The 19,448-nt window shown below is 36.5% G+C and overlaps 1 protein-coding gene across 1 annotated transcript; it reads right to left on the bottom strand.

Moving 5' to 3' along the window:
• Nucleotides 1-12,306: 12,306 nt before the first annotated feature.
• On the bottom strand, nucleotides 12,307-19,039 carry perp (p53 apoptosis effector related to pmp22). Its single transcript, XM_079855117.1, has 3 exons — nucleotides 18,665-19,039; nucleotides 16,344-16,484; nucleotides 12,307-12,642 (listed from the first exon to the last, which is right to left on the bottom strand). The coding sequence occupies exons 1-3, from the start codon at nucleotides 18,867-18,869 to the stop codon at nucleotides 12,431-12,433; spliced, it is 558 nt and encodes a 185-aa protein (XP_079711243.1). The 5' UTR covers nucleotides 18,870-19,039; the 3' UTR covers nucleotides 12,307-12,430.
• Nucleotides 19,040-19,448: the final 409 nt, after the last annotated feature.

Here is a 19,448-nt window from a genome sequence, read left to right on the forward strand (position 1 = left end):
AGGATTCGAACCGGGCGAAGGCGGGCATGGTTACAATGCTAGCGGGCCTCTTGAGGCCAGAGGAGTGAGTTTTACACGCACAGCTCTTACTGGCCTACATCCGTTACAAACATTTGCATAAAGACCATCTACTGGCTGCTTTGGCCCGCCCTCAAAGTACAGTTCAGTAAGTGATTTGGCTATGTCGAGGAGATACTGTTCTTTTGCTGCTGGACTTCGAATACCGACACCATAGTTGCCACGCCCTTGGGAGCTGAAAGATGATTATTGTAAGGAACGCTACACCTCTGACACACACTCTAAGTGGTTTGGTTGACCAATAAGACTGGTACAGCTGACCAATCAGAGCAGACTGTGTTTTTCGGAAAGGTTGGCTTTAAAGAGACATGAACTAAAACAGAGGGTGAAAAGAGATGATGCAGTATGTACAGTATAAGAAAAATAATGTTTCCTGAACTATATAGCATGTACATGTATTCTAGCAGACCCCAAAAGTAATATTATGAACTTGTATATGAGCTTGGGTATGTTAAGTATAGCAGTGCCTGGTGGATAAATTTCCCTCTCTACTTCCAGTGAAGTCATGTATAGATGTTCCCTTATTCCCTATGCCTTTTGCACTGAACATGTATGATTCCTTTGGATTGGAATCTCACTTCAGATGGTGAAATACCCTGTGAAGTCCACTAGAACCACAATATAACAGGCCTCAGCTATCATAAAAGTAAAAAAAATTCCACTAGTCTGTAGCTCTGCGTCTTACCATCAAGAGGAACGAAACAGAAACATATGCTTATTTCCAAACTATTCTGATGCCAAGTGAGAATGATTTTTAAAAAAGCATGGCTGAAACGTTGTTTGATAAAATAATTTTCAGTCTCCATTTTGTACTTCAACGATCAGTGTTAAAAAATTCATATATTTTAAAACCTATATATTTGCATTGGTATCATTTTTGCCTGACTCTATAAATAGAGGCTGGTAAAACCTTGCATAAACCCAGGGTGAATTTTGTGCCATTTAACCCTGCTACTCCGTCACAGGAAGTTTTGTGGTTGTGAGTTACAACATCGCTATCTTAGTCTTTTCTGACTGCTTAAAACTTTATGGCTCTTTCTAATAATGTGATTCTGAAAGTCAACTCGCAGTCGTTTCAGTGGCCAACACTCAAATAGCTCTTGAAGTAGGCAACCCCCAAACCCCCTCACGAACTCTAGTGACTCACAGCTGGAAGGAAAGAGTGCATGAGAGAGGGAGGGGATATTTGGTGCGGGGAAGAGGTGACATTTCAGTGATGCGGGGGAAGAGACCGCTTCAGTGTGGGCGGAAAGTTAACGCACAACCTGAGTGCGGCTCTCTGAAAATAGCATGCATGCAAATTGTCACGCTCGCAATAAAATGTGCAGCCTACACACGCTGATTCTGTCACAACTTGAGCATTTTTGTTACAGTGCAGTTCCAGGGCACTAAATGTTTCGGTCAGAACATAAAATAGGCCTATTGTGATGCATTCGACAACAAAAGTCAGTAGTTCTTGTCCTAAAACGAGTTGTTATTGTTAGCTAAAACAAAAAACGAAAGTCATTTAAAACCTTCGTTGCTTAAAATAAAATGTAAAAAAACAAAACAAAAAAACTCACAAATTTGTAAACATTTTTATTAACAGATTATAGCCTATGTTAGAGCTGCACGATTAGGCTAATCGTTAAAACATGGCGATCAAGATTCAAACACCCACGTGATCTCATTAAACTTTTGATTATGATCACAACGAACTATTTTGGCTCTGCCGCTGGTCCAGAGAGAGCAATTGTCATGTCTAGGTATGATAAGACACACTATTGCTAGTTCTGTGTTACAAATCTTCATATTATCACATAAGTACCGGGAGTTACACTTTATTTGGTTACACTATTTTCTTTAAGGCGTCATTGTTACAGTGTAATTAAGCACTGAGTAATATTAAGCAACTACATGTACTTAGGTTAGGGTAGGATTAGGATTTGGTTGAGGGTTTGTTGCATGTAATTATGCATAATTTACTGTTATTACTTACTATGGTAAGTATATGAAGAGTTCAGATGCAAAAGCCTCTAAGTGCCATCTGAAATTTTCTTCTTGAAAGATCATTTTTATCAAGGTCGTATATAAGTTCAGTCATTTTACTTAAATGACAATTAATAGGTAATTTTCATTGCCATTTAAGTGAAATTACTGCACTTAAATATACGATCTTGATAAAAATGATCATTCTACAAGAAAATTTCAGATGGCACTTCATATGCATCTGAACTCTTCATATGTACCATGTAACAAGGATACTTTAAAATAAAGTATTACCCTTTATTTTAAGGTGTCTTTGTTACAGTGTAATTATACATTTAAGTACTGAGTAATAATAATTAACTACTTACTATAGGGTTTGGAATAGGGTTAGTTGCATGTATACTAGCCTACATGTTACTATAGTAACTACATGTAACATGTAACAAGGACACTGTAAAATAAAGTGTTACCAAAGTTTATAGTTCAGATATAAACACTGATGTGAGGTTTTGTAAGCATATTGTGGAGTCGGTTGTTTTTATCTGTGATAAAAACGCAATGAAACATGCCAAATTGTGCATAATATATGCCACCTTCCATAATATAATATAGATATAATATTTGGCCAGACTGTCAAAAACAAGAGAGAACCAACAAAATATTAATAACTGATTATGCTTTAGTCAATGTATGCTTTTTCCTTTGAGATTTTTTTTTTTTCCTAAAAAAATTTGCATAGTAAAATAAAAGCTGTGGATAGTTTTCCTTTTTTGCCAAATAATTTTGTCAGATAAATTCATTAACCAAACTTAGTGTTTTGTTCTTCTCTCATAATGAAAATATTTCAAAAATATAACATATTTTCACCATATTTTGATGGTTTAATCAAACTTGTAGGGTCATTAAAAACAAATATCCCCTTCAGACATCACTTTTGGCCACTACTGTTCAACTGACATATACGATACTAATCATTCCCAGAACTGTTGAATTATGAATCTTAAGTGTGTTTGAGTGAGTGATATAGAAACTGAACACAGAAAATCACCACGCCAGGAAAGATAAAAAAGGGAAAATAAAACAAAAACCAGGATTCTAGTGGATCCTACAGTATATTCTCTCAAGTACTCATGTAACTGGCAGTTTCTGCTGTTGTCTGGCAGGAATGGAGAGGGAATTCCACGTCTGTTCATTTATAATGCTGCGTTTGACTCGATCCCATGAGTCATTTTTGTAGAACAGGAAAAGTTCCAAGATGATCTGTCACCTCGGGTGCATTCCAGAAAAGTTTCCCGAAGGCCGAAGCTCAAGAAAACCTACAACTCTTTTATGTTATTGTTGTTACAAACTTTTTCAACGTGTTATTTTATTATATATATACAGTATATATACACTACCGTTCAAAAGTTTGGGGTCAGTGAGATTTTTAATGTTTTTAAAAGAAGTCTCTTCTGCTCACCAAGGCTGCATTTATTTGATTAAAAATACAAACAAAAACAGTAATATTGTGAAATATTATTACAATGTATAACAGCTGTTCTCTATGTGAATATACAGTAAAGTGTCATTTATTCCTGTGATCAAAGCTGAATTTTCAGCATCATTACTCCAGTCTTCAGTGTCACACGATCCTTCAGAAATCACTCTAATATGAGGATTTGATGCTCAAGAAACATTTATGATTATTATTAATGTTGAAAACAGTTTTTTACATTTTTATTTCATGATGCTATGATGAATAGAAAGTTCAAAAGAACAGCATTTATCTGAAATCTAAAGCTTTTGTAACATTAAACACCACCGTTCAAAGGTTTGGGGTCAGTAAGAGTTTTAATTTTATTTTTGGGGGAAAGAAATAAAATAAATCAATACTTTTTATTCATCAAGGATGAATTAAACTGATCGAAAGTTACAGTAAAGACATTTATAATGTTAGAAAATATTCTATTTTAAATAAATGCTGTTCTTTTGAACTTTCTATTCATCAAAGAATTTTGAAAAAAATTGTACACAACTGTTTTCAACATCGATAATAATCATAAATGTTTCTTGAGCATCAAATCATTGATTTCTGAAGGATCATGTGACACTGAAGACTGGAGTAATGATGCTGAAAATTCAGCTTTGATCACAGGAATAAATTACAGTTTAAAAAATATTAAAATAGAAAAAAGTCAATTTAAATTGTCATAATATTTCACAATATTACTGTTTTTTTTTTTTTTTTTATTGTTTTTTATCAAATAAATGCAGCCTTGGTGAGCAGAAGAGACTTCTTTTAAAAACATAAAAAAATCTTACTGACCCCAAACTTTTGAACGGAAGTGTATATATATGTGTGTATGTGTGTTATTATATATATATATATATATATATATATATATATATATATATATATATATATGAAGAGTTCAGATGCAAAAGCCTCTAAGTGCCATCTGAAATTTTCTTCTAGAATGATCATTTTTATCAAGCTTGTTTATTTAAGTTCAATAATTTCACTTAAATGGCAATGCAAATTACCTATTAATTGTCATTTAAGTAAAATTACTGAACTTAAATATACAAGCTTTATAAAAATGATCATTCTAGAAGAAAATTTCAGATGGCACTTTGAGGCTTTTGGATCTGAACTCTTCATATATATATATAATTCATTGGTCTCTTGTGTCTAGTGATGTCAAATTCAGCGAACAAAACCGAAAGTTTCTCACGTTTAGTGGCCAAGAGCCTGATACTGGGAATAGGTGTGATTTGCATGATCACGTCATGCTGTGAGCCCTTTAGTGCCCTCAGCTCATGCGCTGACTCATTCTCTACCAGCAATCTATAGGATAGATCCCGTAAATTTCATCATCGTTGAGTAGTGATTTCAGCAGCCCCACAGGGGTTGCCCCCAAAAACTACAGGCTTGAGTTGGAGACAAGTCAGTTAAAGCATCGAGCTGAAGTGGGGGTGTGGACTCAAAGAAGCTATAGGAAACATTCAAGGGGAAATCACTTCTCAGGTGTTTTTTCTTTTCTTTTCTTTTTCTTTTGTAACTTTTCAGTAAGTTACTGTTTTGACTCATGATTCAAAAACCCACTCACCCATCACGCTAAAAAAGCTAGACAATGTTCAAAAGGCAACCATGGTAAAAAAAATGCTTTGATTTCATAACACAGACGTGGATGGAATTACCTGGATGACAAAATTCTAAACATTCTGAGCACGGTTTCAGTGCATGGAATTGATGCATGTTGTGGAACGTGGCTCGCTAGAACCTTTCAATCTGCTGTCGCTCACAATACAAACTAGTTTACTGGAATGGCTGAACAATGATCATGTTCTGTTTGAGATAGGAGATCTCGAGACCCTTCAGCAGCTCAGAAGATCACACACGTCATTCATCAGTCATGGGGTTTGATTAGGTCAGAGGAACATGTTACAACAGTTTTAAAGCAATAAAACTGGTATTTTTAACACATACAGAAATGGGGTTAAAATAAAATCAGCTATGAATGACATATCTCAAGCTCATTTAATTCATTTAGCCCATGTAAAATCTTTTAAAAACTCTGTTTCTCGAAGTCTTGTCGCTGTGGAGAGACAGGATGTGATACTACGAGTTTATCGCAGTGTGAAGAAGAGCTGAGAGTGTGATCTCACACTCATCTGATCTGTGTGCGCAAAAGTCCTTTAATTCCTTTTCCATTGAAATTCATATCATCTTAATGTACTTTAGACTATATGCCAGTTTGATATCACGACCAGCTATTTAAAGGTGGTGATAAAGCACCTTTGTGACTGGCTGAGCTCACGGCTGTGTGCGTAAGGAAAGGGGAAATAAAAGAGGAGTGATGTTTGCTAGTCTAGGTAGATGAAGAGGTGAGGTGACATCATCCATGGCCAATAATCCAGACACAAAGAAAGATCTCTGCGGGTGTTTGGATATCATCTGCTGCCATCTAGTGGTGTTATGAGACTAGTTGTGTGCATAATACAGCTCGGTAAACTTTTAAAGTCTTAAGTGTCCAACTCTAAAGAATCTAAAACTTCCATCATTTTGTCTTTTATTCTTAGAAATAGGAATACGCCTCATGCATGACTGTTCATACATTTTTTAGACATGATCCCAGGAGGTCGTAGCATTAAACGGAGAGAGAGACTGAATGTGTTGGAGCCAATGACGACATTGGAGTTGTTGACATTTCGTAGTGCATTTCCACCCTTTTTTTCCTTTTTCTTTTTTTCCCTTTTCTTCACATGTGGGTATTTTGAAGTCACGTACTCTTTCTGCAAGTGACATCATTACTCCAGCAGGTGACGTCGAGTGTTGTTATAAAGTCAGAATCATTTTCAGAATAAAAGTGCGAATAAACGTTTTTTTGTTTTTTTACTTTAATGTTCTCCTGAAGGTGTTTGTATATTTGCATGTTTCTTGAACAAAAAAAAAAATTAAATTAAAAAAAAAAAATCCTGAAATGTCCGTGACACCGTTAATCTGGGTGACAGGAGGTTATTCTCTCTAATAAAATAAGTTTTTTTTTTTATTGTAACACCCTCACCCGACCCGACCCTCTCTCCAAAAAGATATTGTTATTAACACCTGCTATAAATATTTTAGTTGCACCATGCGAGTAGATCTATGCAATACAAAATCTATACAATATAATAAAGGGCATAGGCCTACATTTCATTAAATAATTATATCTTTGTAAAACAGCTCACTAGCTCAAAGCACATTACAGTATTCAGTATCTAAGATGGCCCCTTTGGATAATTTTACATTTTGTTCTATAACAATTAAATGTACAAATATTGCAATTTATTTCCTTTAATAACACATTGGCTGATCGATCATAATAAACCTGCGTAATAAACCTATATCCAAAAACAATTTAAAAGTAAATACACATTGTTGTTAAGGGGGGCATCTTCCCCCATGTTACCCTATACAATATATATATATATGTGTGTGTGTGTGTGTGTGTGTGTGTGTGTGTGTGTGTGTGTGTGTGGTCTTCTAGAGTCTTCTTGGGGTCTCAAGATGTCTTAAAAAAATATTAAAAATAAGATTAAGACTAAAAAAGAGCTTTAAAAAATCATGTTTTAATTCACCTCCAGGAACTTCTGAATTGTACAATATGATTATCTTCATTTTAATTAGGTATAATCATTAGTAGACCTAATAATGTATATCTATCCAAAAGAATAGATATTAAATTGACATCGAAATCAAATCGCAAGCTTGTGAATCGAGTCATGAAGTGTGTGTCAATACCAACAATGAGCTGAACTAAAAGTTGGCAGCCAGAATGTGAGCAGTGTGTGTGAGGAATGTGAACAGGAGACATGCATGGTGTGTTTGTTCCCTTCCTTTTGTTGTTTTGTCCTCAGTCGACCCGTTTACAGACAGTTTCCGTCAGTACTCTGTGTACCAGATGTTGCCGCTGTTTATACAGCAGTGACAGAGAGAAGTGAATAGAACAGGTGTGTCTCTCTCTGACTCATCTTCAGCAGAAAACACACCCCCTGTTGTGTGCCTGCTCACTTTTCACTTATTTACACTGTACTTTTGGTGTACCGCAAAGAACATTTCAAACTGATCGGAAATTAAGGTTATTGCTGCAAGCAACAGGGATTCATTTACTGTCAGGGTTGTGTCACTTCTGTGTAGTTTATATCTTGGTTTGGTGACAGAGCTCTGACACTCCCGGTCTGTCATGTGCTTGTGTTATAGTCCTGTCTGGTGTGAGCACAGGGCTTGTCATGTGTTTCCTTGTGCCATGTGCTCTCCTGTCCATTGTCTAGACTAGCCCTACCCATCTTGTTCTCTGATTATTGATTAATTTGCCCCACCCATCCTCCCTCCTTACCCTCTTTTATTTGCTTCCCTATTAATTGTCCCTGTGTTTGCAGTCCTGTGCTGGATCTTCATCTGTTCCCTCGTGTTCCTGTCTCCTGCCATAGTTCTGTTGTATCTTGATGCCTGTCCTGTTTTCCCCCATGGGGAGTTTTTGTTTGTATTTTGTTAAATTTTTATTATTAATTAAAGACCCTTCATTCTTGCACTTGAATCCTCGCTTCACTGTTACTTCCACCCGTGACATTTACACTAAAGGTGAAACGATAACCAGATTTGTCTGCTCATAGTATCCGAGTGGCAGGATTGGTAACCCATCCCAAATAATCCTCAAAACATGCCACTCCTGTACCTAAAAAAAAAAAGTGCATATATACTGTATATATATATATCTGAAGAGTTCAGTTCATATATATATATATATATATATATATATATATATATGTGTGTGTATATATATGTGTATATATATGTGCCTATATATGTGCCTATATATATGTGTGTGTGTGTATATACACTCACCTAAAGGATTATTAGGAACACCATACTAATACTGTGTTTGACCCCCTTTCGCCTTCAGAACTGCCTTAATTCTACGTGGCATTGATTCAACAAGGTGCTGAAAGCATTCTTTAGAAATGTTGGCCCATATTGATAGGATAGCATCTTGCAGTTGATGGAGATTTGTGGGATGCACATCCAGGGCACGAAGCTCCCGTTCCACCACATCCCAAAGATGCTCTATTGGGTTGAGATCTGGTGACTGTGGGGGCCATTTTAGTACAGTGAACTCATTGTCATGTTCAAGAAACCAATTTGAAATGATTCGAGCTTTGTGACATGGTGCATTATCCTGCTGGAAGTAGCCATCAGAGGATGGGTACATGGTGGTCATAAAGGGATGGACATGGTCAGAAACAATGCTCAGGTAGGCCGTGGCGTTTAAACGATGCCCAATTGGCACTAAGGGGCCTAAAGTGTGCCAAGAAAACATCCCCCACACCATTACACCACCACCACCAGCCTGCACAGTGGTAACAAGGCATGATGGATCCATGTTCTCCTTCTGTTTACGCCAAATTCTGACTCTACCATCTGAATGTCTCAACAGAAATCGAGACTCATCAGACCAGGCAACATTTTTCCAGTCTTCAACTGTCCAATTTTGGTGAGCTCGTGCAAATTGTAGCCTCTTTTTCCTATTTGTAGTGGAGATGAGTGGTACCCGGTGGGGTCTTCTGCTGTTGTAGCCCATCCGTCTCAAGGTTTTGCGTGTTGTGGCTTAACAAATGCTTTGCTGCATACCTCGGTTGTAACGAGTGGTTATTTCAGTCAAAGTTGCTCTTCTATCAGTGTGTATATCACATGTGAAATACTCAGACCGGCCCGTCTGGCACCAACAACCATGCCACGCTCAAAATTGCTTAAATCACCTTTCTTTCCCATTCTGACATTCAGTTTGGAGTTCAGGAGATTGTCTTGACCAGGACCACACCCCTAAATGCATTGAAGCATCTGCCATGTGATTGGTTAATTAGATATCTATATATATATATATATATATATATATATATATGTATATATATATACAATTATTTTTTTATTTTAGTTTTTTACTGGTATGCATTAAAATTTCAACTTTAAAATCACACATTTTTCATGTCAGAGCTGCTTTTTAAAGCTGAGAATTGTTCCTAGTACGCTCACTGTGACGTGTGCAAATCAGGAAACGCCGTCGAAAACGCCCCTCTGTTTCTGATTTCTTACCCACTGATCTGATGCCTCCTCTTACGGTCCTGCAGAGACCAACACTTGCAGTAGCCTGGAACTGAATGGTATCATCAGCCAATGATGTCATTTCCCCACGGATACAAAGTGATTTGTTGCTTATTTAGTTTTGGATTACTGGTTCAAAACTACTTGGCAGCAGATCTGATTCATGGCAAGATAAATAAACTCATTGATTTCTAGACTGAGCTTCTGTTAGCATGGGTGTCAATAGCAGTTGTTTGGCTGGTGAAGAACCGGACGAAGGCGACCTGTATAGATCTGTCTATACACCTCCTTGAGTTTATTGGCCAATTAAACATACTATGAGTTAGTCATACTGAATATTGCACGATACTGAAACAAGTTCTCTTCCGCGTCTTTTTGCACTTGAACGTCCGTTCAATACACACAGAGATATGTCAAAATATCATTGTAAACAGTCATTTATGTCTTAAGTGAATGTAAACAGTTGAGAAAGAAAACGCATGTGTAACAGTATATTGGATCTGTGCAGCTCTTAAAGGGATAGTTCACCCAAAAATGAAAATTAGCCCATGATTTACTCACCCTCAAGTCATCCGAGGTGTATATATCAGAGTTATGTTAAAAAATATCCTGGCTCTTCCAAGCTTTATAATGCCAGTGAATGGCCGTTTCTATTTTAAAGTCCATAAAAGTGAATCTACCCATCATAAAAGTGCATCTATCCATGATAAACGTGCATCTATCCATGATAAAAGTGCATCTGTCCATCATAAAAGTGCATCTATCCATGATAAAAGTGCATCTATTCATCATAAAAGTGCATCTATCCATCATAAAAGTGCATCTGTGCATCTATCCATCATAAAAGTGCATCTACCCATCATAAATGTGCATCTATCCATGATAAAAGTGCATCTATCCATGATAAAAGTGCATCTATCCATCATAAAAGTGCATCTATCCATCATAAATGTGCATCTATCCATGATAAAAGTGCATCTATCCATGATAAAAGTGCATCTATCATCATAAAAGTGCATCTATCCATCATAAAAGTGCATCTGTCCATGATAAAAGTGCATCTGTCCATCATAAAAGTGCATCTATCCATCATAAATGTGCATCTATCCATGATAAAAGTGCATCTATCCATCATAAAAGTGCATCTATCCATCATAAAAGTGCATCTATTTTTTAAATATAACTCTGATTGTATTCGTCTGAAAGAAGAATGTCATATACAGCTAGGATGAGTTGAGGAAGAGTAAATCATGGGCTAATTTGATCCCCTTATCCCTAACTATCCCTTTAAAGTGACAGCAGCCTAATATTCCTGCTGCCATCTCTATAATAACTTTAATCAAACAACAAAAGACAACAAGAAAATTCACTCGCTGTTCTTGTCTAAGTGTTTGAACTATATTTGTAATGTATATTTTGTTTATAAAGTGCAGTGTTATTTTACATTTGATGAGATTCTGTCCCTGAAAATCTTAAAACACAGTTTATTTAAATCGTATCTTTGTTCAGTTGTATCTATTTGTACAATTGCTAATTTGCTTGTTCTTTTTATTTACTGAATGTTTCCTTGCCTGTAATAATGCTTAAAATGTATAGTTATTTTTGCTATGGTATTTCAAATCCTTGTGTACGTGTTCTTTAGCCTGTTTATTTGTGTTCAAGGTATTCAGCTGCAATTAAATATTTTGCAAAAAAGACTTAGAATAAATGTGAATGATATATAAAAATATTTTCCCTTATTTGAAACGAAGCTCAAACGATACTCAAACCTGGGTGCAAAAACACCTTTATGCCAACTTTAATTTCTTAAAAAAAAAAAAAAAAAAATTGTGATTGACTTAATAGTATTACTCACTTTTATTGAAGATTCGTTTACAATTCATATCACAAAGAACCACAAATGACAAAGTGAAAAATCTGAATCTATTAAAACGCTTAAAAAAAACCCTACAATGTTGCAGTTTACCAGCAAAGTATATATTTTTATTTATTCATTTCCTTTTCTGCATACACACCAAGCTGACTCAATTGAATTGAACAAGGCATAAATGCATCAAAATCTACAAATATGCAAAGCAAAGCAAAGAAAAGCATCAAATTACTGCCAAATGCATGCAGTTCCGCTTTTTTATCCGCTTGCTCACCCCTTTTTTGCTGTAAAAATATCTATGTGAAACTCTCCACACACACTTAGACCAGCCAAACACAAAACACACATTCTTAGCAGACAGTAAGAGCACTTTAGGGAATGACACATTAATATACAAGTACAGTTACATCGTAAAAATGTTTACTTAATGTTGATATGTCGAGATGTTCAAGAAATATACAAATATCAAAACTCAGCCACACTTTACATTACAATATTCATGTTACAGTGTAAAACTCATAAGAAAGCAACCTACTTTCAATTATCTTCTAAGCTGTATTAATGTGATTACGTCTAGAATTAATTATGTTTACATATAATACGTGATGGACAATGTAACTCTCTAAAATGTGTAGAGAAAAGGTGGAGTTTTCATGAGCAATCTGTGCCGAGTGACATTAAAAACAACCCAATCGGTTTGTGAATGAATAAGGTAATTGCATTAACCTGGAAGGAGAAACGGCCACAGTTTGGCTGTGCATCACAGCCCTTATCAAAGTCAGTACTGTCCTACGGTTGCTTTGGGGAAATGACAATGCTTTCAGAGATCTGTGAGCATTGACCTTTAGTCTTGGGTGACTTAACATTGTCCTTTATGAGAGGTTTGGGGCTTTTCAGGCAGAGCTGTAGATGTATTTAACCTTCCCCATCCCGGAAATCTCATCTTCGTAGCGAGGAAGGCAGCAGAAGAGGATCCCGCACCCCAGCATCAGGATTGTGGCGCCCCAGCCAAAACCGTACGCCCACGTGTAGTTATAATAACCTTCATAGATCAGCTCGTTGAACTTGACGGGGTAGATGATCAGAGCGATTATCTGCACGATTACTGCAATGAGAGAAAGCACTGTCACTCAATGGCAGATTACAGATAAGATAACAGACAAGTTCAGTCACAGTGACCAAAAAGGTATTTGAACACTTAAGTCATACCATTTCATTTTTTTTAAATGTTATTATTCTTAGGGATGCACCGATATGAACATTTTGGCCGATACCGATAACCGATAATAACCAATATATTGGCTGATAAATCTAAATCCAAATTTGAATATAATTTCTGAGAGCCTGATTACAAAAACAAAGTCTCACCACGTCCCAAACACACATAATGGTCTCATTATCATTATATGTAGCCGATATGACAGACTTGCACTGCACATGTTGCAATTAACTGTATTTTCCTTTTTTTTTAAAGTGATTCCAGTTTCATATTTCAAGAAATTCAAAACCATCATGTTGAACCGTGCGCATCTGAAGCGTCTCGGCTGAAGGAAATAATCCATCATTTATCAGCTTTAATTTATCGGCCACATTTTCTTATCGGGCCGATAACGATAACATTAAAAATGAACATATATCGGCCGATACCGATATGGTGGCCGATATATATATCGTGGTGCATCCCTAATTTTTTTACAAAATACTAAATCAGGAGGCATTTATTTGAAAGACAGACAGTACAAGCATACTTTATGCTTCAAATGATAAAACAATAGGTGCCCTATTCAAAATGAACAGTTCATTAACTCAGACATCATGTCCATGCATAAGGCACACAAAATGGGAAACACTTTGGGAGTTTCGAGCTCCTGCCATTAGTCTGAAGGTCTGGCTATGTGAGACTAAACATTAACAGAAGACTACTGTTCATTTGATGAACTACACCTGTGGTTCCTCTGCTAGGACACCCGTGTGAGCTCGAGGGAAACTGTTACGACCCCAGATGTAAAATCAAAGTGTATATTATTGATTGAATGGATTGATCCGTTGGTTAGATTGATCTGGTGTGGTGGTGTGTGTGTGTGTGTAATTTATCTACCGGTAAGAACCTCGTCTGATTTACAGGCGTGTAATTCAGAATTCAAGCATAGACCAGTTTGAGGAATGCAGGAAAGATGAGTTGAGCGCCAGGGGCCGTTTTCAACTAAAAGCGGAAAGCTTTATGTGTTTTGGCCGTTCATTTAAAAGACAATGTTTTGGGGGACTAAAATGGTTACAAAGTGCACATTTTTGAAAACAATATCATTATCCTCTCTGTGTAAACCAAAAAAAAAATGGGAATTTGTGAAAACTAAGACATCATGCGCATGCGTGTTCAGTCTATAGATGCGTAGCGCTTCTTTACAAAGTGACATCGCCATCTACTGTCCTGGCAGCAGAATACAGCGGTTTTAGTCGTTTTGGCGGATCCATGTGAACGAGGATCGTTTTGACAATATAGTCGTCTGTACGTACAAAAACACAATGGAAAAACAAAGGAAAAACTGGGGGGAAAAATGGCTAAACGGCTTTGGATGTATAAAAGGAAGCGATAAAGACATGGTTGTTGATCTTATCCTGCACTGCAAAAAATGCTTTTCTTCCAGTCCAAATATCAAAACAATTCTTAATTCAAGATGCATTTACTAAAGTAGATATTATGTCTTGTTTTCTGGGGAAATAAATCAAAATTAAGTGTGTTTTTGCTTAAAACAAGCAAAATGATCTGTCCATGGGGTAAGAAAAATAATCTTGTTTCTGTTTGAATTAACATTAGTTTTCTTACCCCATGGACAGATCATTCTGCTTGTTTTAAGCAAACTTAATTTTGATTAATTCCCCCGGAAAACAAGACATAATATCTTATCTAATTGTACTCATCTAGTAAATGCATCTTGATTTAAGAATTTTTAGACATTTGGACTGGAAACCAGACAAAACTACTAAGTAAGGCATTTTTTGCAGTTTGTTTCTTGATAAACCGCACCTCATATAAACGCGGCCATAATCTGTTTCTGCCCATAAACATGTTTAATCAGTAGCTTAAAGCCCAGCTCAATAAACCCATCATCTACGGGAGGGACGGGCGTCACTGGGTGTTGCAGAGACATGCGAGTGAAGCCAAGCCCTGTTTGGGTGTGTGGAAACTTTCACACAGGGCCGTGTCTGACGCGTCAAGCCACAAAGCCCGTAATCTAATCTAAACCTGAGGAATGAACTATTGCTCACACAGAGAGTGCTGAGGTTTCATTGTTTCACTGAGTATGTGCCACCGCACTATGGTAAACTTTTAGTATCATTGAGATATGTTTTTATTTCCATTTTAACTGTAATTTAAAGTTTTGATCATTTTGTTGTGTGTTTTTGTAATTTGTATTAGTTTTATTTTAGTACGTCATCAACATACATTTCTTGAAAATGAGAAATGTTGCCTTGGCTTAGCTGAAATAAAATAAGTTATTAAATATGAAGTTGACATTTATTTTATTTCAAGTTACAGGGTTTTTTATGGTTTTAGCTTTAGCTAACTATTATAATCCTGTTTTAAATATAACATTTATGATGATGAACATTCTGTTCTTCCAAGTCAACAATAGGCACCTCATTGTAAGACGTCAGATCACAAAACATTAATAAGAAAAGGTTGTGATTCAGTCTGGTGAGGAATAAGAGGCGGAGAGCAAACCTGCCCAACCTCGACAGCCGCTCTTAACCCTCACCTGAACACAAGTGAACAAGTGGATGGGGGATGGGGAGGGCGAGAGCGTGGTTTGTGATCGCAACACACTGACACTCGATCCCGTAGCAACAGCAAAACAAAAGTCACGTAGTAGAGGGCGGAAAGACCAACGGTTTATATCTTTAAACTCTCCAGCCCTAAAAGAGGAGTTCTTACTTGTCTTAGCTTATTCGGGATGATTTCTGCTCTGTATTGTTTTAAAGTCTGACCTAAAGTACACTCAGCACAGCAGAACCTCTACTGGGTTCGATAGTCCACTTAGACACTGTACTAACATTTCAGATAACTCTCATTAGAGTATTAGTAGACAGGTAGGGTTAGTATAAGTTGACATGTAGTTGCAAAGGTACTTATAGTCAGTAGAGAGTCTGTTGTTGAGCATCAGATATTAAGCAGAGAGTCTACTAATACTCTAATGACTGCTAGTTCACATGTAGCTGCAAAGTTACTTGTAGAATGTCTAAAGTGGACTATCGAAATAAAGTGTTACAGACATTTCTGTGATCCAGGTTATAATAGCTATCAAATAAAATGCAAACAAAAATGTTAAATTAAGGCAACTTTTCTCATTTTCATTTAGTTTAACTTGACACACTAAAATAACTAAAAATAAGACGTAAATAAAAAGAAATAAAAAACTACATGGATCTATATATATATTAAAAAAATGGCAAAAACAGAAATGGCAACAAAATTTTAAATGAAAATGGAAGTATTTAAATATTAATAAAAAACTTGAATGGTATCTCAATGATACTAAAATAACAACGCTGTGTTCAGGTTTATACCATCATACCGCCCAGCCCTACATCCACGTATTATCTAGAAACCATTCAATTCATCACAGACAAAGTGAAGGAAATGATCCTCATGTGGAATTTCCTGGGAAAGAGTTTAACTCAAAACCCACACGGACTGGAGGCGTGGAAAAAACAACTCATATTTTGTAGAGTTTTGGCTGACATGAAGGTGTCCTCGGCTCACCCCTTATTAACATAACAGACTAAAAAGCAAAGAAAGTCTCTTACCAGCCAAAATAAGCAATCCTCCAATGAAAGGCAGCATCGGGATGCTGAGGGTGCAGCAGAGCGCCACGACCGAGACGATGAAGGCGACGATGAGGATGATGAGGCCGATGATCATCAGGGCAGCGACCGCCTGAGCCCATGCTGGAGGGACGGCAGGAACAACACTTTATCACAAGTCAAAACTGCTTTATGGGCATGACTGTAAATAATACAATACTGCCAAAGCTTGGAATACATAGAATAATAATCATAGAAGAAGAAAATATTTGAATAAATTTAAATAAACAGTGTAAACATGTGTGAATGTGTTTTGGTTTCATTACGGTCACACTATTCGAAAACTGTAAAAATGAAACAGCACAAAACCTGTTAGCAGGCTAGGAGCTGGTTTTAACATTTTTAAAAACAAATTATACCAAGGCATCATGTATTACACGAGGCACTTCATCTAAACAAACTTTCACTCAATTAATCAACATGAGGACGTTTAGAGAGAACACACGAGGCGATGTTCAGTGCGAGCTTGTGATGTGGACTGGTTACACATTAACAACAGACATGCAGAAATGCTTAACTAGTTTCACTCTGAAATCAGTTTCAGGACTTGTAGAGACAGCGCTTGGCTTCTTCACGCTCAGTAGAGGAATGTGTCTGAGGACAGTCACACCCAGGAGGACGGGTGTGGTCGAGTTAGACAAATAATGTGATTGATGCGACTCCATATCTAGTCAACTCATCACAAGTCGTTAGGAACAAAACTGCTTATGTTATGATCAGCTTTGTTTTTAAGATTATAATTCTATTTTTCATGACACTTGCTTGACGCATGACACAAGAGCTTAAAGAAATATGAAGTGCTAACCTATGAACTGGACTAGTGCATCACAGCATATAATATTCTCCATCTATGAATTATTTAGACGCATTGTTGTTCATAAAGAGGGCTGTGGCATTATATTCCTGCATCAAAATGCTCATTAAACAGTAATGGAGAGATCTTTATTGTCAGGCCATGTTCTATTGGTAAAATAATGAAAATAACAGCTGGTAACAGGTAAATGACAACACACACGCACACACACACACACACACACACAATGGCAGTTTTGCCAGGAGGTTTAACCTGTCAACTTTCTCTTCTCATTTATTTAACTGGTTCAACTGGTTAAATGTGGCTCTATTTGCAAACTTTTGTGAATGTTACATTAATTATTTCCATTTGCATAGAGAATAACAATTATATAAATGTTATTCTTTTATGGGCTTTTATTTCTGATCAACTTAACTTATAAGAACGTTACAGCCCATCTAATAAATATAAATGTTCTAACAACGCTGTGCGAAAGATTCCCATCAAGATACACTCTAAAAAATGCTGGGTTGTTTTAACCCAATTTTGGGCCAAACGTTGGGTTAAAAATGCAATTTAAAAATGTAACCCAACATTTGTCCATTTTTAAATTGCATTTTTAACCCAACGTTGGGTTAGTCCATATTTGACCCACAATTGGGTTAAAACAACCCAGCATTTTCTAGTTGGGCATTTTCTAGTGAATGATGACAGAATTTTTGTTTTTGGGCGAACTATCCTTGTAATGTTCGCATAAACAAGAAAAAAGTTTTTAAAACGTTTCACTGGATGTTTTGAATGTTCATTGAACATTCAGAAATAACGTTTTCATATCGTTTTCATTCACTCACGCTCTAGTTGTCCCAAACCTGTATGAATTTCTTTCTTCTGCTGAACACAAAATAAGATATTTTGAAAAATAAGGGAAACAAAACTTTTGATGGGCCCCATTGACTTCCACAGTATGGATGGAAAAATTATATAAACCCATGTCTTGTTAGTGACATTCTTTCAAAATATCTTCCTTTGTGTTCAGCGGAGGAAAGAAACTAAACGAACTAGAGCGTGAGTAAATGATGACAGATTTTACATTTTTTTGGGTGAACTGCCTCTTTAAGGGAACATTCCATTGTATCACTCCGCAAACATTACGGAACGTTACTTTCGATTGTTCTCTGAACGTTCTAAAACTAGTGAAATTTAAAAATTGACAGATGAACGTCCAACTAGAACGTTTAAGAAGAAAAAAACGTTCCACGAACGACATATGAATAATGTATTAGTGCTAACATTTTTAAAGGCCAGATAACTTTAAACAAATTCTATTGGGAGAACATTTGTTCATAACTTTGAGAGAAAAGCTTTTGCGCCTGTCTAATTTCTTTTTTGGTGAACGCTTTTATTTGAACTGCACGTAAATGTCTAAAACTTGATTAAACATTGATTCAAAGGACTTGAACTCAATACTTACAGAACTCCATGAGAGATTTACAATCCCACTGGTCGTTGCGGCCTCGACACTGCGTCCACATGCTGGCGTAATGTGTTTTTGCGTTCTCGTCCTCGACCCATCCAGACTGCGCCGCGATGGCGATAATGTCGAAAATGATCGCGAACAGAATAAGGATAGGCAGGATCCACCTGCATCTTGGATACGCGATTCCGCAACGAAACATTTTGGATAGCTGTGCTGTTTTGTGTCTCCTGGCCGAGTGTGAAGAAGCTCTCTGGGGGTTTTCTTGCCACTCTTTATCTGAAACTTTCCCTGAGCTCCACCCCAATGAAACCTGATCTGGAGAGGCTCGACCTGTTTCAATGGATCCTTTCAGGGTTGGGCCTCAACCCACTGAAATGACACACACACACACACACACTTCATCAGTCATGTTCTCTTTTTTAACATTGTAGTTCACTTTTAATTGACTGTAAAGTTTTACAATTCCTTAAAAGTTATGCAGTTATGAAATGGCATCTCCATACAGTGGAGTTTTTGTGAATGAGCTCAGCTGTATAGATGAAATAGATAAAAGATTATTCTGAATTCACTCAACCGGTAATTCACCTTTATCTTGTCTTTTAACTACTTATAACATTAACAAATAATTAGAGATAAAATCAATTCTAAATAACATCTATTTACACCTGACACTTCCCTGCATTTTACCATATTGGCCAGTTTATTGCCACAATGTAACAATTGTTTTATTTGTATTTTTACAGTAATGTGTTCAGATGACCTAACCTGCTTATATGTT

This window comes from Squalius cephalus (genome assembly GCF_949319135.1).
Source record: "Squalius cephalus genome assembly, chromosome: 21".
Taxonomy (NCBI): domain Eukaryota; kingdom Metazoa; phylum Chordata; class Actinopteri; order Cypriniformes; family Leuciscidae; genus Squalius; species Squalius cephalus.

Excerpts from the sequence above, each read along its gene's own strand:
- perp (XM_079855117.1), bottom strand. The coding sequence starts at position 18,869 with ATGTTTCGTTGCGGAATCGCGTATCCAAGATGCAGGTGGATCCTGCCT. Across the intron at positions 16,485-18,664 it reads TAAATCTCTCATGGAGTTCT|CATGGGCTCAGGCGGTCGCT; the intron begins GTAAGTATTGAG and ends CCGTCCCTCCAG. Across the intron at positions 12,643-16,343 it reads AGGATTGCTTATTTTGGCTG|TAATCGTGCAGATAATCGCT; the intron begins GTAAGAGACTTT and ends CTCTCATTGCAG.